The 27,212-nt window shown below is 41.3% G+C and overlaps 1 protein-coding gene across 1 annotated transcript in view; it reads right to left on the bottom strand.

The window, feature by feature from the left end:
- Positions 1-18,826: 18,826 nt before the first annotated feature.
- The window catches only part of LOC139454498 (hemocyte protein-glutamine gamma-glutamyltransferase-like), a 28,859-nt gene continuing 20,473 nt past the window's right edge, over positions 18,827-27,212 (bottom strand). Inside the window, exons 8-15 of the mRNA XM_071236245.1 lie at positions 25,940-26,075; positions 25,414-25,517; positions 24,144-24,259; positions 23,130-23,256; positions 22,447-22,734; positions 21,720-21,880; positions 20,452-20,588; positions 18,827-19,286 (exon numbers count right to left, since the gene is read on the bottom strand). Coding sequence (XP_071092346.1) covers positions 19,145-19,286; positions 20,452-20,588; positions 21,720-21,880; positions 22,447-22,734; positions 23,130-23,256; positions 24,144-24,259; positions 25,414-25,517; positions 25,940-26,075 — 1,211 coding nt within the window. The 3' untranslated portion in view covers positions 18,827-19,144. The remainder of the gene's footprint in view (positions 19,287-20,451; positions 20,589-21,719; positions 21,881-22,446; positions 22,735-23,129; positions 23,257-24,143; positions 24,260-25,413; positions 25,518-25,939; positions 26,076-27,212) is intronic.

Below are 27,212 nucleotides of genomic sequence, written 5' to 3' on the forward strand. Positions count from 1 at the left end.
ATTATAAATAATTCTACCAGTTGGTGGACGGTCGAGTGACCGGCTTGATGTCCTGATTGGTAGTTGTACAAGGAATCCCCGTGAACATAACTGTGCAAGTGGTTGAACACAACTCGTCCCGAAACAGAGGAAGAAGAAGTTTATTTAAGTGTCTAATACCGCTGTACACGATGAAACGGGCATAAAAACATAAAATATGCAAGCAATACCCGGCCATACAGGCTATAAGACACTAAATATCACTAACACCATCGCGGCTAGGGATTTCTATAGAGGTATGCACTGCATCAGAAAAGTTAACTGATCGACGTTTGAGAACTGTGGGAAGAGTGGATCCAGTAGAGTAGCATCCTTCCAAAGGTTATATCGAATATCTGAGTAAAATGGACATTTTGTCAGAAAGAGAACTTCGTCTTCTATTACTTTAGAGTTGCAATATCTACACTGTCTTTCCTAATACCGCTAATCAAGGATACTGGTCTGTAGTTTGAGGATAGTGTTCGATCACCTTTTTTGAAAAGTGGCATCACATGAGCTAATTTCAATTGGCTTGGATAGGTAAGCGTTCTCAATGAAATATTAAATAAAAAACAATAAACTTCACTTACATAATTATGTTACAGTGTGCTTTAGAACTTATGCGACATGGGCCAGAAATTTATTCAAATGGAGATAGTTTATAATATCACTTATTTCATTTTCGTTTATTCCTGGTGTGCTAAATGTTTTATCTGTACGCTTTTTCACTTATGACAGTCTCGCCTTACTTTCATCATCATCAGCAATGGATGCAAAATACTTGTTTAACCGATTTGCTACATCTATATCTGGGTATGTATTTAGGCTGCCGTCTGTATCATACCTGCCCAGTGGGACAATAGATTATGTCTTGCCTGTATCTTAACTACATATAGCAACAATTTAGAAGATTTGTATAACTCTAAAATGAAATGGTCTAAATTGGAGTAAAACATTTCCTTTGCATAATATATCATATTATTTACTTTATTTCCTTGTTTTCCGAACAGTGTTCTGTTTTAAGTTGTATTTCTTGCAATCTTAAGTAACCTATTTCTTTTCCTCATTGCTTTCCATAATTCAGAATTAAACCATGGTTTATCATTCTGGGGGACACCGCAAATGGGCTTCGCATATTGTACCCATGTGTGGAATCGAACCCGGATCTTCGGCGTGACGAGCGAACGCTTTAACCACTAGGCTACCCCATCGGCCCTATTTGCCATCACAAAACATCATTATTAGATATCATCTAAATGCGTTTCAGTGAAACAAACTAGAAAGTAGAAACAATAGACACTTAGAAGATTTATTGCTACACTTCTTGTGTTGAGGAGAAACATAGACACAAATTTCTGGTGCTGTTATTTTCACGCTTCATTGGGCCCGGGTTGAGCTCCATGTCCCCGCAAGCTGTAGACATAGACGCAGTTTTACACATCTTTTATCACGTTACATGCCACATATTAATAATAGGAAATTGGGAAATAAGTGAATATTACAACTGACGTTCCAGTATCTTTAACCTGCCAAAGGTCAAACCGATAACGCAGATCGGACAGGACCAGCATCTGGTCAGAAAGAGTTAGGCTAACAAGTGTAAGGAGTTTATATCTTTGTCTGTATCTACAGCTGTTTATCGTCCACCTTTTATCAAATCAACCGTACCACGTGTACATTTGTGGCATACTAGCAACTGGTAAGCTATTATTCTTACTAATAGTCACTCAGAAACACCTCATCAATGCCTCCGGGGCGGCCGCGTAGCCTAGTGGTTAAGCGTTCGCTCTTCCCGCCAAAGACCCGGGTTCGATTCCCGACATGGGTACATTGTGTGAAGCCCATTTCTGGTGTTCCCTGCCTTGATATTGCTGAAATATTGCTAAAAGCGACGTAAAACCACACTCACTCACTCACTCACTCAATGCCGCAATGGTCGTCTACAGCGGTACCCCAGCGTGGCGAGCTGATTCCCAGCACTCGCCTTTTAATAGAGACAACACCAGCAATAAACCAATTTTTGTCTAGCCTGCTTGCGTGTGTAAAATACAGACACATAGAATATATGCGCATGCTGTCATTTCGTTTATTAATATAACAGACATTGTGTGTAACTCATTCAAGACATTTTTTTTTATCAAATTTCTTTTCCAAACTGCCGTATTATAGAATTGTAGCTTGCTGTGCTCGTACATGATTGTTATTTAACATGGAAACCCCGATCGCCACACGACGATGTACAGTGTTTTTTTGTTTGTACATGTTTGTTGTTTAACGCAGCAATATTCCAGCTATTAACTGATTGATATCATGAGCATCGATCTACGCAATTTGGATACGATGACATGCATCAACCAAGCCAGCGAGCCTGATCACCCGTTCCCGTTAGTCGCCCCCTTCGACGAGAAGAGTCGCCTTTTACGACAAGAATGGGTTGCTGAAGACCTATTCTACCCCGGAACTTCACGGGTATTGTATATTGTCACTACCCATATGGCAGATTCATTTTTGAAGTAGGGACTTTTTGTGTGGCGACATAATACACGGGGGTATATCTGGAACGTGAACTTGTATACTTAAAGCATATACAACGTGATAAAAGGTCGAGTGAACAGAGACAAGGCTACAACTGCGTGTTGTTTGATGGTTATAGTTTGTGAGTGAGTGAGTATGGGTTTACGCCGCTTTTAGCAATATTCCAGCAATATCACGGCGGGGGACACCAGAAATGGGCTTCACACATTGTACGCATGTCGGGAATCGAACCCGGGTCTTCGGCGTGACGAGCGAACGCTTTAACCACTAGGCTACCCGACCACCCCTATAGTTTGTGCGTGAGGATAGGCACAAAGGATCAGTAGGACATAACACCAGACTATTATAACAAGAGCACAATGTATTTGATGGTTCTAATGTACAGGTGTTGTACACCATCCGATCTGTAGTCTTGTCGTGGAAGGAGATACTACTAGTGTACACGATAGTGTTAATATACAGGTATGATACGCTCAATTTCGCTCGTCGGACAACAGAACTATTGTCTATTTTCATAAAATTGGTGTACACGAGAGCTAGTTTAGTATTCTCTATAATAATGATGCGGAATGTGTTCGTGTGAGCATGCTTCGTGAAGCACAGTTACCTTTTCCTGTTAATGTGTACAATTCAAGTGACACCTGTACTCAACTACTTGGAAATGCTGACTGCATGGCGACATGTAGTGCAGTGGTGTGTTAATGAGAAGTATATATTTTAAAACTCTTTGGTGTATGTATAATAGGCGTTAAAAGTTACATTCACCTGACCGGATTTGCAAAAATGAATTAGGTGATATTTCAAGTGAACAATGTCAACGTCGGCAGAATCGTGCATTCAACATCATCTCCAAAGTTTGGTTTAACATGTCTTCCAACTTCCATAAATCACGAGCCGTCATATAGCTGGAGTATTGCTGTGTGCGGCGTTAAACAACAAGCAAGCAAGCAAGCAAGCAAGCAAGCAAGCAAACAAACAAACAAACAAACAAACAAACAAAAATCATGATATACACAAAGAAAAAAGTTAAGCACACCCTAATATATTTTATTATTGTTTGGTCCCAATATTTGTAACAGTCATGAAAGATATAATTACGGGAAAGAATGATGTTTCCTCGAGATGATGTAATCAGTCATGCGTGACGAAAGCTCACGTGCCATGCATGGTATGCCCATGATGCATGCTACCCTCGAGTATCTCTAAAAGCAGTATATCCAAACGTTAAAATTGCTTTCTTTAGCTCGGTTTTAAACAGTTATTCCATGACATTGTGTGATCATGCCACGAAGGCGATTATCAAACACCACAAGATGTCAAGTAATCAGCATTACATAACGCAGGACTGTCTTGTAATGCCATTGGTCATAATTTGGGGTATCATCACACTGCCGTAAGCCGTTTAGTCGAGAAACATGCTCAGACCGGTGATGTACAGGACCGTCCCAGATCCGGTTGACCTCCCGTGGCGACACATCGTGAAGACAGGGACCTTCTTCGTCTCATACGCCGAGAACCCTTTTTGACAAGTACTCGTCTGAAACAGCTGTGGCTGCCCAATCGTTGTTTCTGCACCAGAACCGCCAGGGGCCGACTGAAAGCAGCATGAGTGAGGGCTGGACGAGTCATGAAGCGTCCCTTGTTGAGAGATCACCACAAAGCTGCTCCTTTAGCATGGTGTATTGCGCGACAGAACTGGAATCTGAGAGTCAGGAGTCAGACGAAAGTCGCTTTCTGCTTCACGTCACTGATGCAACAACGTAAGTTTGGAGGCACCTGAACGCGGCCTACACCCCCAGGAACATTAAACCGACTGTTGCATACGGCGGGGGCTCGATAATAGTTTGGGGGTGTATCTCTCATGATTGCAGGTTGGATTTGGTCACCATAAGGGGCAACTAAACAGGGGCTCAGTACATCCGGGACGTTTTGAGGCCAGTCGTCGTTCCTCACTTTGACAACCACCCTCTTGCTACTCGACCTCAGTACATTGATGACAATAACAGGCCTCATCATTCGCATGCAGTCGTGGATTACATGAGGGCCAGTGCAATAACGACTCTACCAGGGCCAGCAATGAGCCCATATTTGAGCCCCTTGAACATATTTGGGATATTCTGGGGCGGCGCATACAGGCACGAGATCCTCCTGTACAAGATTTACGCCAATTGGAAGCAGCATTGCATCAGGAGTAGTTGCTGTTGACCCAACAACAGATCCAACGTCTGACTGCAGGCATGAGACGTAGGGTGGAATGCGTCATCCGGGCACGTGGCGATTATACCCGCTACTGATCTGTTTCACGTGTCATGTCAAGTGGAGACTTAAAGGAACATTTTCACATGAAACATCAAACGTAACTCGTTTACTTAATCCTGAAGCTCCATACTTTATTTAGGTATTGTCTAAGGTCAAAAACAGTACCTGTTACCATGATGTTTTTGTCAATAAATTTCAATCACAATTCACCAATATCATCTTTAGTGAAGCTACCTACATCTTTGACGATCAGGGAAACGTCACCTCGTACTTCCTATCGTGTCTGTCCATGACGATGGAGTATCAGACAGCTTTCTCACGGAAGACGTCTTGACGGCCCATCTGGAAAATCTCCGGACGTACAGAAACTTCTTTCAGTGGTATTGGATCAGACCACAACTGTATTTTCCTCACAGTCGGCAGCGCTCCCTCTTGCTTCTACGAAGTCTACATATACCGTCTTTTTCCTTCATCGTCCTCGTCTGCTGCGCTGATCATGTCAAGCTTTTCCCACCTAAGGACATCGGCTCTTCTCCTGGGGATCAGTTGTCACTGGATTGCCTCTCAGACTCGTCGGACCCTACCCTCGATCAACACTCGCGTTTATCTCGTCCTCTGGAATGCTCTTATGAGGATCGACGATCCTCCGATAAGGATCAGTTTGCGAAGACTCACAGTTCAGTCGCAAAACTCGAATGGATTGACAATCTAGGGGTCTCTCAGACAGTTATGGCCACTGTATTCTTGGATGTAAAGGGTTTGACCCTTGTTGATTACTTAGAAAGTCAAAAGACCGGTGCCTACTCTGCTGATTTGCTTCATTGCCTGAAAGATTATATCAACTGATGGTGTTCTACTTTTCACGACCATGCCCCTTCTCACACCTCTCGACTTGCAATGGCTGCTGTACAACATGTGGGTTCAAAGAGCTTCCTCACCCGACTGCTGCTGATGATGGTGATGTCGGAGATTTAACGAGCGCTTCCGGAGGACCCGATTTTTCACTCGAAGCTGTTTGCCTTATTCCAGCCAAATCAAGGTACAAGAATGGGATTCGCATATTGTATTTATGTGGGTAATCAAATCAGATAGACACTGACCACTAAGCTAGTCATCGCCGTTTGAAAAGATGATGCTACTAGTGTGCAGAAACATCCATGCTACAATGATAAGTCATTTCATAATACCATTAACATCCAATCTCATTAAAAATCAGATCTGAGGACACCCCATTACAGGTCACTTTACAATGACCTTTCGTGAACTTTGACCTACCAACGAAGGTACTAACAAGAAATGGATATTGGCTGATCAGAAAGCAGTTATCTCGACCTTTACAACACCAGTTTCAAACTGGCGACTTCCATTCCAGACTATACTTTGAAAAATATTTTGACAAAGTTCTCGTTTTAAAATATGGATGGAATGTGTAAAAGATACCGAGATTTATGGCAGTACTTCCCATGGGCTCTGCATTTTTATGAAATAAGTCGTGCAACCCCCAAAGGTCGATCGGAATACCCCGTGTTGACCTTTTCAAAGTAGTATGAGAAACCACATTCCTACTGTCACATTCCTACTGTCACATTCCTACTGTCACATTCCGATCTGGTACGCGACGCACTGGTCGGATGAAAGGTCGTTCTGACGTGACCTGTTTTAGGATGTCCTCAGACCTTTGTTTAGCGCTTGCCAGGACTCAGATCTGTTTTTTATGAAATTACTCAACATCCAATCTCCACGTCATTGCCAATGGCACTGCACACTCATGAAGGCTGGACATCGGTACAATGGTAGTTCTGGAACAGGAATGTTTTAAATCTCCACTGAAGGTGCTTACTGACGAGGATTCCTTAACGGTGGGGGCGAGGGAGAGGAATATTGTTCCAAAGAAAGGTTGTGAAGGATAAAAGTTTATAGCGGAAAGATTTCAGTCGAATTGATTGTATAATGAGCGATCTTGATGGAATGTATTTCACCAAAGAACATGCAAGGGGAAACAATGATTGCGATTTTGTTGTGAATTTCAATTTCCATACACACATTTAGTCAACTTCCGAAAAAGAAAACTTCGTATCATTCATAGAAAGTATTTAAATGTCCAAGTGAAAGTGCTTAAATCACACGCTCCGTAATGAGCTTCCAAAACAAACCTATTTGGGGGCGTGGCCTAAAGCGACAGGCGCAGACATATTTTGGGGGCGTGGCCCTAAGCGACCGGCGCAGCGATGACAGCTGTTTTCATTAGCTGATATGTTTGCCGCCTTTATCTATCGTGTGATTCTTATCCGTTATACATTTACTGGGGCGGTCGGGTAGCCTAGTGGTTAAGCGAATCGCTCGTCACGCCGAAGACCCGGGTTCGATTCCCGACATGGGTACAATGTGTGAAGCCCATTTCTAGTGTCCCCCGCCGTGATATTGCTGGAATATTGCTAAAAGCGGTGTAAAACAATACTCACTCACTTTACATTTACTGTTTGTTCTATTTCTGTTAATCATACCCAAAATAGCAACATTGCATACATGGTTGAAAGTGTGAAACGACCTTTGATCTTGACATTGTGAATAATCAAAATAACAATTAACAATCGGTAACTAGCGTTTTATAACTGTGTTATTTTTTATAACACCCTGATCGGGTAATAAAACACCAGCTGTCCTCAGCCCTAATCCACACATTAAATGCCCGTCAGGGATTAATCCCCTGAGCAAACAACTGAAGGCATCTTCGGTGTTCTGACTAAGGTGACATACGTTGTGGACACGGTAATAAAATGGATATGCACACAGAAAAAACAAAACAAATAATGTATTGAAATATCCGAGGCAGGAGCAAGCAACTGCACGTTGGCCCGATCGTCAGGATTGGTGAAATTATTGAATCCCTTCAATGACGGGATTTTTCGTTTGGAGGACGATTTCACCTGTCCTTGTTATATCACCTGTTTTATGATATTTCCGTTTTTCAAATATAATTTTGGTTAAGCATTGTGATTATATATACCCTTAAGTATTAGGGGTACTTCGTATCATATAAAAGGGGGGGCACGGGTGGCCCAGTCGTCTAAGGCGCCGCGATTCGCTGTGAAGAGTTGCGTCCCTTGGACACGCTAGAAACCTATGATTGTGGGTTCGAGTCCCGGTTCGCCCCGATTATGTTTCTAGGTTTGTCAGCACCATACCCGTGCTCGTGGGTTTCACCGAAGTGGTAAACGTCTGAGACCTGCATCACTTCGGGCTTTCCTCCCACATTAAGCTGACACGCCGTGATATAACTGGAATACTGTTAAAAGCGGCGTTAAACCCAACTCACTCACTCACTCACTCACTCATATAAAAGGTATTATGTAACTCCGTCTCCGTTCTATATGGGCCTTTGGCCATACACACAATAAAGCATTGAAGTATCCACCCTCCAAAGGTATCAAAAGATATGAGTGAGCCAACCGCTTGTTGTGTGGCTTGGTTCATCATAACGACTGGCATTGGTTGATTCGGAAAATATAAAACAAGAACGGATCCCGCATTTTTAAAAGGGTGGGGTCCAAAATATCAAAATCCTTTCACAGGTAAATTTGTTTCCTACAACATAATACACTTGATTGTCAAAGGGAGGTAGTGGGACCCCCTTAAGCCCGCTGTGGATTCCGCCTTTTTACAACAACCAATATCTGAGAATCACTTAATTCACTGTGCTTTGGTTTGATATGGCTTCAAGGTATTAACATGATAGTAACGTGTTCTACACATGGCACAAGCACGAGCTAGACATCCCGGTTCTTCACTGCAGTTCTGGGAGATATAAAGTACCAGTTCAATAGTCTTAATTTTTTAAATTTTGAAACATAACCCCCACCACTCCAAAAAAAAAAAAAATGAATTCTGAAAATGTTGAATTTCCCGTACTACTCAAAACCACACTGTCATGGCCTCGTGGAAAGACTGATTGTATTCAATGACAATACCGAACAGCATGTGCCTATTGAGTCCTATTGTGTTACAGTTTACATTACCAGTTGTGCTAAGAGTTAGTTGCTTTTTCTCTCGCTTCGCCCAATCGTCATCACGCGCATGTTTCCTAACCAACAACGAGGAGTGAGTGAGTTTGGTTTAACGCCGCTTTTAACAGTATTCCAGTTATATCACGGCATGTCAGCTTAATGTTGGAGGAAAGCCCGAAGTGATGCAGCTCTAAGACGTTTACCACTTCGGTGAAACCCACGAACACGGGTATGGTGCTGACAAATATAGAAACATAATGGGGGCAACCGGGATTCATAGGTTTCTGGCGTGTTCAAGGGACAAAACTCTGCACAGCGAATCGCGGCGCCTTGACGACTGGGTCACCCGTGCCACCTACAACAAGGACGACTTGGTCACAAATGTCATCCCGCCCTACAGAGATAAGTATGTGGTAAATAGGTTCAGTGAAATAGGATCAGTTTCAGTTTTTACTGACATTAGTGCTTGTCCCCATCGAATATACGTGCATACTGGGTTGGATTTTTGCAGCCTTATACGATAAGAGCAATTCCTTAGCCTGCACGTTGCCCTTATTTAAATCCTAGGTTGAAGATGTATGAGTCATTGGGGGCCGCAAAACAAACAAAGAGGACTGCAGTGTAGAAACTGTCGGATATCCAGGGAGTAGGTTGCGTGCTGCACCAGGGTGCCGTGCTACAAAGGATCTTAGCGATAAGGTGATCGTAACCCATACCTTAACGTGGACTTACGACAATCGTAGCACTAAGGTTGTTGTGTACAACGGCACCCACGACTTGACCCTGATAATGTTTCAGCACAATACCTGTGATAAAGTAGCTAACGTCTAAATAAAAACGACAAGACCGTTTTCATAATCAGAATCATGCGATTATGAATCACTATCAATTATTTAGTATTAACAGATTTCGCGGAAAGAGGAGCATATCCTGTCCCAGTGGCCACATCCATCACAAACACATGCAAAGGCAAGTAAAAATACAAAAAGATGTGCTTTAAAAGCTGAAAGCTTTACTAAGGCCTTGAATGCTGTAACCCTGATCTATTAACTTTTGAGCAAGAATCGTATGCCGCTTTTTGAAATCTTCTTGAAAAGAGGAGACTCGACTGTAGAAATGTTGTAGGACTATACATTATAACATTGGTGCTTATTAAAGACCCCATGACCAAAAAGTCATCAGGTACATGTTGTTGCGTTTGTTCAATAGCTTCATGTACATCAACCGTATTTTCATTAATGACGTCGACTTCGTCATCATAAAATGCTTAACATACGCTCAAAGCAGAGTCACACCTTATATAGTTGTAAATTAAAGGGTGACGATTGATCTTTGTCCAAGTGGAGATATATGAAGCATTGCAACCTGAATTTAAGAAACAAAAACGAATGTAGAGCTTGTACCCGTCAGTGGAATGGTCGGTTCCATGAGGAGCATAAAGAACTACATACTAAACCTCCGTTAGGCCGACCAACCTGCTATACGGGAGAATATTGTAAGGAACGCCTAAATATATTACTCAAAAGAAGGCTAAAACAAACAATTCTTTCATATTACCATAGTTAATCGACCCGTGACGATCCGGAGTGATTGAGTTAAGTAAATTGTACATCATAATGATTTACAAACCACGTATTTTCTAAAATTGGCAAATATTTCTTTCTTTAAGAAGCAAAGGCATCGCAGATTAACAAGATATGAAACTCGTCTTCCGATAGACCCAGATTGACAATAAATACAAATACTATTTGAATAGTCTTTGTTCTTCCAAACATGTTGTATTTGTAAACAATGTGAAGACATTCTAAACTTAAAGGAGGGATTTATCATTATATTTTAAATATTTCTCAGGTTCAAACACAGGTCTAATGTTTCACAGTCTGTGATTAGCAGACTATAGAACAACCAACAAACTCAGTATGAACGATCGACCACGTTCAGGGCGTTGCAGGTCAACCATAGGTGTACACTCTCAGAGTAAGGCACCTGATCGCCAGCACACAAAGTCAGCCATCTAACCCAATCAGCCATCGAGGCTTCCACAAAAAATGAAAGTCCGACAACTTTTAGTCTAGATCACGTACTTTGTATACCCCTCTGACAAGTGTAAATTGGCACGGCTCCGATTGTCGAAAGCTATGAATACACAGTGCCATTTAGAAAGTGGAAATGTAAAAGATAGTGTCAGTTGTAGAATAGTCAGGCCTAAGCCGTCCTTGTTCTTCACTAAGTAATTTAGTTCCACACACGGTTTTCAAAAATGCTTGTATATAGTTAACCCATAATATTTAAGAGATATAATATTCATAAGAAATCTCCGCCAAAAACAAAGTTGATTGTACGATTCCGACTCTATCATGAGCATGAATCAAATAGTGGTGACACCAGGTGTTCACGAACGCACTTACAAAGCATCACTCCATGATGAATACCGTCTTCACCCGCTGCCTTGTTCCATTTTAAATCATTGCTACACTCTAGCACCAAATCTTTTTCATCAGTAAAGTCACAAGACAATATCTCCTTTGAGAAGGAAAAATATTTTGCAGACGTGAGAATCAACATAATTAAATACTATTGTATCGAAGCTAGACAATGACACTTATCTTTACAACGCAATCGTTCCTTAAAATCATCAAACCACCGCTTAGGAGTTAAAATATAGGTTCCACTAGACTCAGGCATATACTGCTTAAGAGTGCTCCAGAATAATTTGCAGTCTGCTTTCTTAGCCGCTTCTTTGATATCTTATGTCTCATCAAATATTATATTCACGTTTTACCGGACAACATCGTCTAATATCATGTTTTGCAATTCAATTACTTTCGTCGATTTGAATCACAAGTGTTCACCAGCATATACTTCTCTGATTTAAGCTTTGCGCAATCCTTGTCAAACCATGGAGGTTGGCGTACTGTACTGCACTTTGACGACTACATTAGCTCCTGCCTTCAATAGCAAAAACTTAGGGCATCACATCGTATATTGTTTGAAGACAAAGGCTATGTCCTTTAAATACCTTGAGCTGTATGTCATGCTTTTTAACTTCAGTTTTGTTTTCTATTCTGCTGTGTGGATGTGTGTATGAAAGTGGAAAAAATCAGAAAAATCAGAATCTGTTTTCATATTATTAAAAAAATATTATACTCAAAAATGATTGCACCACTTGCCTTTCCATGGTGTACTGATAAAACCACATAAGCCTCTAACAAAACCCCAGAGTTAGCTGATGACTCCTCTGAAATAGTCAAAATACCATCCAAAATCAGAGTTTGAAGTGCACCAGTGTTCTCCAAAACGGCAATAGGCTTAAGCCGACACGAAACCTTTACTTACAAAAGGTATGTACTCCTGGTTCACAACAACAGACTTTGATGACTGGTCTACAACTGCTATCTCGTTGTTAGCCGAAGCACAAAAAGGCTGTAACTTGACATTCACAAAAGCATTCGGGGACGAGGTTTCCACGCCCTGGCTTGCGGCAATATCTAATGTATATTCACCCAGCGGCGACAGTGGTCAAGCTTCCGAGATGGAGATTCGGGAATGATGAGCGATCCTCACATGAAAACTGGTACCGAAGCGATGAAAAGCATGAGAAACGAAATGTGTGAGAGATGAGAGAGGCATGCTTTTGTCCACTTATATACCGTCTACCTAGCTTCCAGAACTTTCTAGACCTTTCTGGAAAGATTCTATACAATTTTGGACGAGTCTCTCCGTTTCCGGAAATCACCACACCACTCCAGCATCTAAATATAGTAACTTCCTGACGACTGCTTACCTTAAATAGAACGACATTCCTGACAACTAATCACTGCCAAAGTACAATACAATGAGCCTCTACCGAACCTCAACAGAAACAATGTGACACAATTATAATCATTGTTAAACAATTACAACAATTACTTACACTACCATATAACAAAACAAGAAGAGATATTCCTCAGAAAAGAGACTGATGAGACTCCTGAGTATCGACCTACATTGTGCCGTTTCTAGGCTTAACATATCAAGTTATCGAAATTAGTGCCTGGGTGTTTGTGAGCGTTGTTTCATATCATCACGTTCCCCAAAGAACTAATTAAATTAACGTTTGTTAATTTGGACGTAAGACCACACATATTTCATGAGAGTATACTTTTGTTAGGTGTTGGTACAAGTTTGTTATAGCTCAAGTAGTTTGTGATGCTGTTCATTTTGGGGACACCTCATTCCACCGTTATAGTTGTTATAAGTCTGTGGGGACATGGGGGTTAATGAGTAGTTGTATGGGAAATTCATGCTTTTATAAGTTTGTTTACAATCTGTCTGTGAAAATTCTTATATATATATTTTACACGTTCCCGCTTTGTTGTTAGTTGTTCAGTTTTATTTTTAACGAAACCGCTGAGTTCATAAATGTATGACCCGTGACCTGAATAGTCTACCACGCTTATTCCAAGGGGTTTCAACGAAGTTTATTAATTTCTGTAACTACGGGAGGTAACCGCACATGAGACAAAACAATAGTGAAACGTATAAAAGTGGAACTAGTGGACGAATAATGCATTCGAACCAGTGTTATTTTTTTCTTCTAAATGTGTCTGTGTTTATCAGAAAACGTACAACCTTATGCAAAACAATGATTGTCAGTGTTGATATAACATTCTGAATATCCTTTTGTAATTTGTAATAGTTTAAACAACTTTAGACAACAACTTTAAAGTTTAAACAACATATCACTATTCGTTAAGTTGTTCTTAAAATTCTCGATATTTTGTCAGTTTTTCAGTTTTAGTTTCTAGTATATTTAAATCCTGGAATGCATGACATTTGTATGAAAGGTCACAGTATCGCAATAATGACAGGGAAATAGTGCCTACGTGCAGGTTCATCACCAGCGGAATGCGGCTTGACCTAGTTTCGGTCCTCATCTAGGTGTACAAATCGACCATTTGATATTTATTTTCTGGGTGTTTTTTGTTTGTTTTGTGTCGAGATTTGATATTTTTCAGTTTCAGCTACAGCACAAAAGCAGATATTTTTCTAATTTAAAACTATGGGCCTGAGTTAATTTGAAAGAAACACCTTGTAACAAAGTAACGTTATTTTTGTGGCACGGATTTCTTTTTTTCAACAGTCTGAAGCATCATTATTTTTTATTATTTGTTCCAAGAATTTTCGGGACAATTCATTTTTTCGATACAATCCCAGGCTTCTTTAGAGAAGATGGTCGTGAGTGTTGACCGGAAACTGCTGACATCCTCGGATCGCCTGACAAGCACCGGAAGTTCATTCCTTAGAGAAGCGCCAGCTCTGCTGAGAGTTCTGTTTCCGTACGTTGTGGTGAAGATGGCGCCACCATCTGTTGTTGGCATGCCCGCAATGCCTGTTTATGTTGGTAAAACTTTGTAAGTTCTTGTAGGTACACTGGAGCTAGACCATGGAGTGATTTGTAGACAAATACCAACAGCCTGGCCATGGTTCTCTGTCTCACTGGCAGCCAATGAAGTTCCTCAAGACCGGTGTTATGTGGTGGCGCATTCGACATGGAAGGTGTATCTTGTCCAGATGATTTTGCTGAATGCCATGCATGAGTCTGTTGCAAGAGTCTAAGTTTGAAGCGACAAATGCAGGGACTAAGCATTAGACAGAGTCTTTGTCCACATCTACTGATCTGTCTGATATTCCTTATCCTATATGATGGAATGCGACCCGTGAAGATCCGGGATAGAATAGGTCTTCAGCAACCCATGCTTGCCGTAAAAGGCGACTATGCTTGTCGTAAGGGGCAACTAACGGGATCAGGTGGTCAGGCTCGCTGACGTGGTTGATGCATGTCATTGTATCCCAATTGCGATAATGGATGCTCATGATGTCGATCACTGGATTTTCTGGTCCAGACTTGATTATTTACATTTATTTGATAGGCATTACTTAGAAGTTGACGGATGACAAGGTAAACACAATTTTATGGATAACAACTTCTTTGATACTGTAAAAAGCGACGTTTCGGTATAGATCCTTAACAACTTGACAACGGTATAAGGATCTATACCGAAGCGTCGCTTTTTACAGTATTAAAGAAGTTGTTTTCCATAAAATTGTGTCTACCTTATTTACAGACCGCCGTCATATAGCTGGAATACTTCTGAGTGCGGCGTTAAACAACAAACGAAAGAACGAAAAAATGATGGTATGCACTTTCGCAGATGTTATTCACATGGTTTCCTAAATTGAATGTTAAATCAATGTTCACGCCTAGATTTCTTGCATGACTGCTTGGTTTAACAATACTGTCCCAACCGGGATATTGGGACGTTGAAGATGACATACAATTGTGAGTTAGTGTGTTGGGTTCAACGCCGCTATTAACAATATTTCAAATATATTGCGATGTGTCAGCTTGACGTGGGAGGAAAGCCCGAAATGACGCAGGTCTTAGATGTTTACCTCTTCGGTGCACGAAACCCACGGGCACGGGTGTGGTGCTGACAAACCTTGGAACATAATCGGGGCGAACCGGGATTCGAACCCATAATCATAGGTTTCTGGCGTGCCCAGGGGACGCAACTCCGCACGGCAAATCGCGGCGCCTTAGACGACTGGGCTACCCGTACCACAAGGGGCACGTATGTATACAATGTAGCATGCATCTTCTCAGTATGCTTCAACTTTGGCCAAGGGTGTCCCTGTGGTCTTAGGCGCCATATCTCGCTGAGCAGAGTTGTCTCCCTTTCAGTCACCACCAAAACCTGGAACTCCTAGATCCACAATGATTGTGTTTTATGCTTCTCAGACACAATAAACGTGCTTGTTTCACAAAAGTTGTAAGACCTGCATCACATCGAACGTTCCTCACAAATCAAACTGACATGCCACTGTTTAAACTTACTCAAATCAGGTGGCTGCTTGTTTTTGTGTGTGAAACATATCGTAATACGTCATGAATTGTCCCATCATGTTATACGAACTAATATCCCTACCGATGTGCCGTCTGATATACCATCCAGGTAGAAGAGTGAGTGAGTGCGGTTTTATGGCGACTTTAGCAATATTCCAGCAATATCACACCTGAAATGGGCTTCACACATTGTACCAATGTGTGGAATCGAACCAGGGTCTTCGGTGTCATGAGCGAACGCTTTAACTACTAGGCTACCCGACCGCCCCTGGAGGCAATAGAATAAGAAGAGTGTACCGACCTGTTGTTCATTGTGGATTCGAGTCTTAGACTCGCCCCGATCACATTCACGGCATTGGCAGTCGCATCATCTGACTGTAGAACCTTTGCACCTTTGTTCTGGAACTATCCGTTTTTCATGCACTCAAACACACGCGAATAAAAGAAATCACAACGATTTTATTCCAGAAACAGTATACATAAATTCTTAAAAAACAGACATGTTAACATGGCAGTAAATTGAGCAGATCTACGTTGGATGTCTAACATTCTAACATCAAGATACTTCTTACATTCACAAAACTGGACCTGGCAGTGGAACATATAACATATATCATAAAACCAACTAATGTGCATTTTCAATTCATAGATTGCAACCTTAACAAAGAGATCATCCGTTGTGCTTAAATGCAATCGGAAATTGTTGAAGCTTTAAAATTTAAAAAAAAAGCATCTATGTGATCAGTGAATATGGCGCGAACCAGTCAAAGTATTTATAGATTTAACTGTTTTGCGTTTTTAGTTTGAATATGTATTGTGCGTGTTTTTATTGTCAGGAAAGTACCACGGCTCCTGAGAAAAACTACAGAATACAGTTCTCTAACGAAGCGCTACCAATGACACGCATCGTCACTTCTTCACGGGCCTGCATACACGCCCGTGAAGTATTAACGGTGAATGTCCTGGGATCAGGTTAAAGTAAGCTCTCGTGGATGGACATCTGTTTTCCCAGTAACCATTGCAATTGACACATATTGTTTCTGTTCATACACAAACCATGTTCTCAACAAACATTTATACCGACAATCACACATCGAGATACGCGGTCTTTCAAAGACATTTCACATTCACGTTTGTAGCTGCCTTGTTTGATCGTGCCCAAGTCTGACTACATCACTTCAGACATTAAGGCCACGCCGACTTTGATCAAGTGTTAATTCCTACTCTCAATTTACAAATAATTTTAAAGAGCATGTTTGGATTTCTTATCCTCAATGTACGAAGAAAGTTATTTTTATTAAATAGCTCCCGTACATCTGTTGTGTTTTACGTGTATTAACATGTTTCATTTGAAGAACCACTGATTGTTTTGGGATTTCGCAACATATAGATATGCCGAAACTGAAATTGAGGTAAATGTATTATCAAAGATGAATTGTCACCTTAAAATATTTAAAAATATATGAAAACTTAATAAAATTTATTTTAATAATCGGAAAGAAGCCTTCCGTAAGTCTAGTTGTTTCAAGCCCTACGAACCCGGAACACATTATCCACATCCAAAATCATGTAATCCTGGAAGTTGAATATGTTTTCAATAAACAGGGTGTCTAAATGATATCTAAATATAGACTCCCTTACAAATCAACAAATCAGCATTACTGCTAATCGCTTGTCTGTAGCTACGATGTCTGTTACGTGACTGAACGCGATGAACACGTTTTTTCATGGGCTAGGCCAACAAAATTGTTCTAACCTTGGTTGTTCAATGCATGTAAATATCACTTTGGGAATGACTGATGAATTGAAATATGTTGAGATCATAACCAGGAATAATAAGACCGTTTCAATTTAACGGAACATTTCTCAGGTGCTAAAATTTGAGGAACGCAAAATGTGTTTTTTTTATGATACTTCAAAATGAGATATTATGACTTGAAATTTCATTTTTACAAAATTTCAACGTACTCAAAACCGGGATGTTCAGAACCTACAATGAGGCATCCGGCGAAATATTCCATTAATTCTGGTCTAGTTGTATTTCCTCAAACAACCACGGTGAAGGTATGACGTGAACTGATGGTTGATGTGGTACATGTAAAATATACTTTAATATGGAATCCTAGATATAGTAGCCTCATCCCTCAACCAAGCCATTCGTCACCACTCGCAACTTTCCGTTTTGTTTTCGGTTTGTTCCGAAGTGACACGAATGGATTTAGGAAAAATGATTGCGAGTTGTGGTGAATGGAATAGGTAAGGTGGGTCGTCTTTCGCATCTTATCGTATCTTTTAAAAAAAGATCTACGATTTTATGTCCTATGGACAAAGAACAGTCAACGAAATATCACGACTGAGTAAGTTACTTGCAACGGAAAGACACGTCAATTCACGAATGAATAAGTTACTTGTAACGGAAACATACGAAGAGACACGAATGAACAGCAATAGCGTGAACAAAATGAAAGCATTCGGATTTCAAAGAAAGGTATCGTACTCATGACCAGATGTTATCTGACAAATGTCACTGGACAATAACACGTGCTGATTTCTCAAGCACGTTTGGATTTGGCATTTGTAAAGCTGGAGAAATCCAGTGTCCTAAACTGGTTCCACTGTTGGTTCGCGCGGCAAGTAAAGCGCTGTTAGGCTGGAGCCCAGTCACTCCAGTGCCCTGTGTTCTACATGAGAGAAGCTGCTACCGTTATGTGACTACAGAATCCTACAGTTTAACCAACAAAACATGACATGGTCGACATATAGTCTATACTTTACAATTTAATCATTTGTTCGTCGGATGTAATGGTTATAACCATGGAATCTCCGAAGGGACATTATTACATTGACGACAATGCCCTTCTAGGATTCCGTATTAGAAGTCAGTGGAATTCGAACGTTTTAAACTTTCTTTCAATGGAGTTAACTCTTACCAAAAATAAAAAAACTTCACTTTTCTCATTGATGGTGTTAGCACTTCCTATGTTTTGCGCCAGACTATTAAAGTAACATCGAACGTTCATTCCAAGCACAGCCAAATTCCATTACGATGCTTACCATATTGTCAAAATTTTGGCGTCATTAGATTTCGCCACACACGAGCCCTAAATGGTAGTTGTATGGCTGATGGTATAAAACCTAACGCGGGACGCATCAAATCCCATGTACCCCGAGTGATCCTGCTACAACTTATATCATATGTCAGCTGTTCAAACCTTTGATCGGACGTCTCCCCCCCCAAAAAAAACAAACAAACCCCACGACGTTACTTTTGTGGCTACGTATGGCCATCTGAAATTTTAGTACGAAAAGTATTGTCCTCGGTTTCGTTGTCTACGTATTTTTAGACAAAATTGCGAATCCGACGAAGAAATAACTCCATTGTTGTGGCAAAACTAAACCATGATGAACTATGATGGGTGACCTTGACTTCCAGGGAATTAAGTTAGATAACTCTGAACTCTAATGATCCGTCAATACCACCGAGATGATCCGAGGAGAAGGACGCTCCAACTTCTCGCAGGCCGCGACTCCGGGGGGTGATCTCAAACTCGAAAGATATAGTTTCCTTTGGTCCAATGGGTTTTCTGAAAGCCGATGGGAAGAACTATCACGGATGGGTTCTGGAGGGGCTTTACAAGTAAGCGCAATAATGAAGACAAATCCATATGGGCAGAGACAAACATAACACAAATCATCAAATAATTATGACGAAAATAACTGAGGCAATCTGAATCAGTTGTACCGAATATATTATGGAAGAAAGATAAGAGCTGCAGTATCCATAGAGGGATTGGGGCTGCAATTTAGGTGCGCACCCCCTTTTTTCATAACCTCCCATGTTAACAGCATGCCCACTCGGATGAATCACTTAGGTATTATTTGCATCCTCTTTTTTCCAAATCTTGGTCATCTTCGCGAGGCAAGAGCTTCCACAAACTTATTTATCAAAGTCTAGTTTCCACCCCTGCCTTATCAAACCAATTATCCTGTGCTAAAAATGTTTGGACTATCGCCAATATCGATAGTCTAATCAAACGTATCACAAAATCAAGTTCCGAAAACATAGCCGCTACCATAGCTTGTCGAATTTGCGATGACGTCTTTTTAACAATTAAGCAAAAACTAGTATTTTCTAAGTCTTTCCACGTCATAAATCATGTCGCTTGTAAGCGGTTCGATGTTTAGAACAGTCATTGCCAAAACTGGTACACATTCGTATGATAGTTTATTTACTGCTGCCTGTCTTTGTTGACACGAATATGTCATTTCCATCTACCCCTCAACAATTGCCTTTATTTGTCTGTCATGGATAAAATGGCGAATGTTTTCGTTAACTGATCGACCATTCATTGTAATCGCGATGTTTGAAGCCTTACGAGCCAAGATAACCGATTTGATTGCATAAAGGGGCACAACTCGTGACCTGCGCGAGGTGGACCCACGATCGATCCAAGGAAAGGGGGCTGGGTGTGACAGGGGTAGAAACTAGGCTTTAATATAGGCTAGTGAACATGCTTGACTCGGGAAGATGGACAGTGCTGGGCATGAGAATGTTTGATTTTAAACAAAGGTATACACATCGATGAAAATAAGCTTGGACAATGCCATAACGATACTTATCAATTATTAAATAGAACAGAATATATACATTCTTCCACATATTCTGTAACTCTGTAGAATGTTTTCCTTATATTCCAAAGGTTAGGATGGGGTGATTCATAAATGAGACACCAACACGCCTGAACTTACTTGTAGTCAAACTGTTGAACCTTGACCGCCGACCCCCCTTCAACCTGAATCGAGGCGCCGGTCACCTTGATATCCAAAGGATTCGTGAAGGACACTTTTCCAACATATTTTTCCTTAGGATGGATTTTGTCTGGGACCTGTACAAGACGAAAACAATGTGTTAACTGTCTGTTCATACTGAATACAATGTGTTATCTGTCTGTTGATACTGAATACAATGTGTTAACTGTCTGTTGATACTGAATACAATGTGTTATCTGTCTGTTGATACTGAATACAATGTGTTAACTGTCTGTTGATACTGAATACAATGCGTTAACTGTCTGCTGATACTGAATACAATGTGTCAGCTGTCTGCCGATACTCAATACAATGTGTTAACTGTCTGCTGATACTCAATACAACGTGTCAACTATCTGCTGATACTCAATACAATGTGTTAACTGTCTGCTGACACTGAATACAATGTGTTAACTGTCTGCTGATACTAAATACAATATGTTAACTTTATGTTGATACTGAATACAATGTGTTAACTGTCTGCTGATACTGAATACAATGTGTTAACTGTCTGCTGATACTGAATACAATGTGTTAACTGTCTGCTGATACTGAATACAATGTGTCAACTGTCTGCCGATACTGAATACAATGTGTTAACTGTCTGCTGTTACTGAATACAATGTGTTAACTGTCTGCTGATACTGAATACAATGTGTTAACTGTCTGCTGATACTAAATACAATATGTTAACTGTCTGTTGATACTGAATACAATGTATTAACTGTCTGCTGATACTGAATACAATGTGTTAACTGTCTGCTGATACTCAATACAACGTGTCAACTATCTGCTGATAATCAACACAATGTGTTTACTGTCTGCTGATACTAAATACAATATGTTAACTGTCTGTTGATACAGAATACAATGTATTAACTGTCTGCTGATACTGAATACAATGTGTTAACTGTCTGCTGATACTCAATACAACGTGTCAACTATCTGCTGATAATCAACACAATGTGTTTACTGTCTGCTGACACTGAATACAATGTGTTAACTGTCTGCTGATTCTAAATACAATGTGTCAACTGATACGCAATGAGTGAGTGAGTGAGGTTTTACGCCGGTAAAATCAAAAGGTGATGAACAAGGTGTTCGCGAAATGGCGAGCGTATCCTGCCTCACTGATGGCACCCGTCACAAACACATGCAAGTGCAAGTCAACTGTTCACCTGATTAAAGAGGTAAATTACGCCACTTACTTCGATCAGAAGTGGCGGTTTAAGGAGACAGAAGGCCTCTGTGTCCGCCCACATCTGCTTGGTCTCGGTCACTCTGTAGTTGGCGCACGCCTGGAAGGTGGCCTCCGCGTTCAGCTTGCTCTGGAACTCCTGGCGGCTGACCTTCACCGTGATCTTCTCCTCTGAGAAGGAAACAATTCAACATTTGTGACATCTTCCCGAGGCAAGGAAATTAAATGACTCCAAAAGTCCAGTTTCAACAATTGCCGAACGAAGCTGGCATTTCTGAGCTTGATTCTAACGCCACCAGTGGTTATTACGAGTTAGGTCACTTCTATATGTCACTCCTATTGACAAATCAGATCACCTCTTATATCACTTGCATTTGCTTCAAACAAAATGGCGGAGCCAGTCAAGACGATCTAATCGATGATCAAGATATATATTGTAATAAAACGGGCGCAGTGACATCAACTCACGTGAGCATTTCGGGTAAAACCATGAAAAGATTTGGAAATATCTGAAAATATACGCTAAGTTGACGGGACATATTGCAAATCCTGCAATCGACCCAAATCTGCACGGCAGTTTACGAACCGATGTCGATTTCGTTTCGAGAGTATTACTGGACTGTGCAAAGACTCGTTAGTCCAGCCAAAATATAACTCGACAAGTGTAGAAAAGGTCTGAGACCTACATTACTTCAACAGGCTAAAAATAATGTTTAAACTTCCCTATTTTCACTCACGTTGTTTGGCTTGGATTTTCACATCCGTTATTTCTCCTTTCAGTCGCTTGGCGGGATTGCCGGTGTAGTATGACGTCAGCACGGACATGCGCCCACGAACAGTTCGTGTTTGGCTTGATGTGTTCTTTATAACCATGGTAACCACGAAGTCTTCTGACACGGAGGCCGTTTCAGGTACCTCGAGGCAAAACTCGACGTCAGTTTCCACGTTCTTGCCGTAAATATCTTCATCTTCACGAGAACTGAACTGGTTGACGAACTTGACAACTTGCCTTTCCTTGTCCGAACCTGCCACAGAGAGGTAGAGAGTATTATATGAACAGGATGGTATAACAAGAATAAAGCTGTAGCAGACCGTTTATCATTATGATAAATAAATGAATAATGAATGGATGAATGAGAATTTCCAGGATCACCCAAACACATGCATTGATTTATTGAAAACTGTAGTGGTAGTAGTAGTAGTAGTAGTAGTAGTAGTAGTAGTAGTAGTAGTAGTAGTAGTAGTATGATGATGATGATGATGATGATAATAATAATAATCATTATAATTTCCAGGATCACCCAAACACATGCATTTATATATTTAAACTGTAGTGGTAGTATGATGATGATGATGATGATGATGATGATGATGGTAATGGTGATATTAATAATAATTTAGGCCACAACATGCCTCCTACCTTCAGGATACTTGTACAGGTGGGTCACATCCTCCCGCAATGGGGAGTTCTTGGCCTTGGTGCTGATGAACTTCCCGACGGCGTGGCTGTTGATACGGAGCACTTCCATGGCACCATCTCCATCAACCTGCAACGAAGGAAGCGAGTGGCTGGTGTTTCAGGACAGTCAGTCATCATGTTGTGACAGGGAGAGGGGGAAGTCAGCACTTTACATGAACATTGTATATTGACACTGAGATTGACTTATGGCACAGATGGGAAACACTTCTGAATATGTACCCAGGTTGTCAGCATCATACCTTTGCCAGTGGGTTTTCCCATCTTCCCGAGGCAAGGGAGTTAACTGACTATAAAAGTCCAGTTTCCACCCTTGCCGAACTAGGCTGCAATTCCGGAGTAACAGTTCGGCTGGACTAACGAGTCTATGCATAGTCCAATCAAAATCGCGTTACGAACTAGACATCCCGTTCGTAAACAACATGGACTTCAACGTGCAGATTTCGGTCGACTGCAGGGGTATCAAAGCATGTGTACCGCCAACTTGGCGTCGACAGATATTTTGCAAAGCCTTTTATGTTTTAAATCAGGGTGCTCAGGTGATTTGATGCACTTCGCGGTGTAAGACAAGTTTTATTGCAATATAGATCTTGATTATCTTGACTGGGCGCAGCCATTTTGTTTGAAGCAAATGCAAGTAACAGGAGAGATGGAATTTAAATGATCAATAGGTAAGGACACTGAAGGAGCATAACTCGTAAAGCCACTGGTGGCGTTACGATCGAGCCTGGACATTTCAGCCTATTTCAGCCAGGGTGGAAACTGGACTCTTATAGTCAGTTAACTCCCTTGCCTCGGGAAGATGGGGTTTCTCCAAAGTTGTAAACGTCTAAAACCCGCATCGTCAGCGTTTCCTTCAACATCAAGCTGACACGCCGTTATATAACTTGAATACTTTTCAAAGCGGCGTTAAGCTCCAACTCGCTCACTCACGCATACCCCTCATGTAGGACCGACCTGCCAATGGACCTTGTCTCCGTTCACCTCGCTAAAGACGAAGGCTGTGTCGTAGCTGAGGTACACGTGACCTTCCTTAATGGCCTTGAGAGACGCCGGGCCGCACCTCATCACGCCTGGCAATGGACGAAGTAGCATTTCCGGTTTCATATACAACAGGTGAGGGACGAAACACAAAGTATAAAAAGCACTGGCGGACCCTGGAGCGGCATTCGTGACCAACTCGTGTTATTCCGGGTACGTTACGGAAAGGGGCGAGTGGTGACGAATGCCTGGAGCGGGTCTAGAACACTACCACCTAATCCCTCTCGAACATTATACATACACATATTAGTGAATATTCAACACAAAATAATATGTCCACTGCACAATATCTATTTGAACATTTCAAAACTCACATATTCATCTTCGATCACCCAGTGTATTTCTCTATTCCACTACTGAACCAATAGCCTCAATTGCTTTGTTTTGAGCCCTATTAAAAAAAGTCCTATTTTAACAGCCATCCAATCAAATCACTTATATGAGCGAAACATATTCTGTGCTAAGTTAGTGATACGCTATGACGTCCAGGGCATGTATCCTAACGTAATGGAGATATAATATACTGGATACACGAGGATGTCTTAACAATGTTCGACTTTAGTTTTAGTATACCAGTGCCTGAATTTCTTCTTTGATTGTATAAATAATAAATTATAAAAAAATATTCTTGAATGTATTCCATGTTTCGATGTCAATTTGCAGTATCATATTGAGGGGCCATGCTCCCTGGTATTCTGACCATATCAACCGCACGCCGTGCCACGTGTGACGCCGTGACATTGTCTTCATGTTATGAACAACGGAGAAATTGATGTACACAGTTTAATTGTATTCATCACCACTCGCCCCTTTCCGTAACATGCAAGAAGACTCGTCCCCTGTCGATGAATGTTAGGTGCGAAAATACGACAAACCAATCAGAATGCGCTTATGATGATATACCCAAGGCACAGTTAAATGTGTTCAATCATACTGTATAATTCCGCATGTCTAGATGTGCTTTAATTTGCATCTGATGTATATAGGATATATGGGAAAATATATGTGAACCATCACGCAACGAGTTGACAATTGTTTTAGGTATGCCCGTTTGCGCTAAGACGGAACCCGGTTGCAAAAATGGCCATGAGAGGGGCACAAGTCGCTATTCGGCTTGTCCCGGAATAACACGAGTTGGTCACGAATGAGTTTAATTGGAGTCGGCCGACACAAATCTGAGTGTTACCTTCGCTGCATTCCTGTGGCGTGGAATCGTGGGCCTGCCAGCCATCGTATCCATTGGGGAGGTCAAGGCGGCGCAGAAAAGACTCATTCCACACGTGGAAGTTCCTGGGAAAAGTGCCAGAAGGTTTATACCACTCTCGCAGAATGTGGGACAAAAGACAATATCATCCTCCGCATTCGCCGTTTACTGGGTGTGGACCTCTTTATCACCGTTCTGCAGTTTGGTAGGTACATGTTCTGACACACTTCACATATATACAAGGCTATAGTGTTGCAGGTCTCTAATCAATGATTATTAGTTTCATAAAAATTTCTAGATTATGTATATATTAAGAAGCAGTTGTCACTAAACAAGATTTGCCTATCATAAGGATAGAATTAATATTCATCCATGGACTTATGAACAGCTTGGCGCAAAGCTATCTTGGTGGTCGTCAAAAAATGAAACATGTATTTCGTGAGCGTACAAGCTCACAATCACACACAGCCGACGACCACCTCCAACTGAGCTATGTGTGTTGGCCTACCATACGGAATCGTCCATCCAATCCACTGGTTCCCCCTCCTCGTCCCAGTGGGAGTCGATGGTCATGCTGCTGTCGGTGTCGTGGGCAGACTCGAAGTTGGTGACTGATCGGGTGGCAATACCAAGGCTGCGCAACACTGTAGAACATAGCAAAGAGAGGCGTGCGAAAGGGGAACTTGGCAACCCACATGGGTTTGTTTGTTTGTTTGTTTGTTGTTTAATGCCGCACTCAACAACATTCCACTTATATGACGGCGGGATGTAAATAATAGAGTCTGGACCAGACAGTCCTGTGATTGACATCATGAACATCGATCCACGCAAATGGGATACGATGACATGCATCAACCAAGTCAACGAACTTGACCACCCGATCCCGTTAATCGCCTCTGACGACAAGCATAGTCGCCCTTTATGGCAAGCATGGGTTGCTGAAGACATATTCTACCCCGGATCTTCACGGGTGTCTAAGGGTACATTTCGCTAGATTCCAGCTGTCCTACAAGGACGGCTGTCATAGCTGTCCGACTTTACCAAGCCGCTTAACAGCTACGCCGTTGTTCAATACTATCTCAAAACTAGTTTAATACTAGTACATATTGCAAATGGTGGTCTCCATAATGTAGGGCTAGTAAGATATGATGAGGGTTTGCAACATTTTTTGTTAAGCTCTCCTGGCCAGTGAACTTATGGAACTAATTCATACACTGCCTGTAGCCGATTTTTATATTGACTTGTCGCTACACAGAACTATCTTACATTTATCTTACAAAAGCATACTAGGGCGGTCGGGCAGCGTAGTGTCTCACATATGCTCTTTTCTGGAGTTTCCCTCCGTGCTATTGCTGGAATATTGCTAAAAGCGGCGTAAAACCAAACTCACTCACTCACTCACTCACTCACTCTAGTGAGTGTGTTTGGTTTTACGCCGCTTTTAGCAATATTCCAGCAATATCACGGCGGGGGACACCAGAAAAAGGCTTCACACATTGTACCCATGTCGGGAATCGAACCGGGTCTTCGGCGTGACGAGCAAACGCTTTAACCACTAGGCCACCCGACCGCCCCCACTCACAGGAAATCATATGGTAGTGATTGTACTAAACATATGTATTAGGACATTATAAAACATTTGACCCATTATTGATATAAGGATCTTTAGGTCATTTGGAATAAGAATCAAGTTAGTGGAATGACAATCAATGCACTAGAACAAATACCAATCTGAAACACTATATTTATAGCTTAAACATACGCTTAAATCGTATATACAT

This window comes from Haliotis cracherodii, unplaced genomic scaffold, assembly GCF_022045235.1.
Source record: "Haliotis cracherodii isolate W230 unplaced genomic scaffold, xgHalCrac1.p SCAF_10, whole genome shotgun sequence".
Taxonomy (NCBI): domain Eukaryota; kingdom Metazoa; phylum Mollusca; class Gastropoda; order Lepetellida; family Haliotidae; genus Haliotis; species Haliotis cracherodii.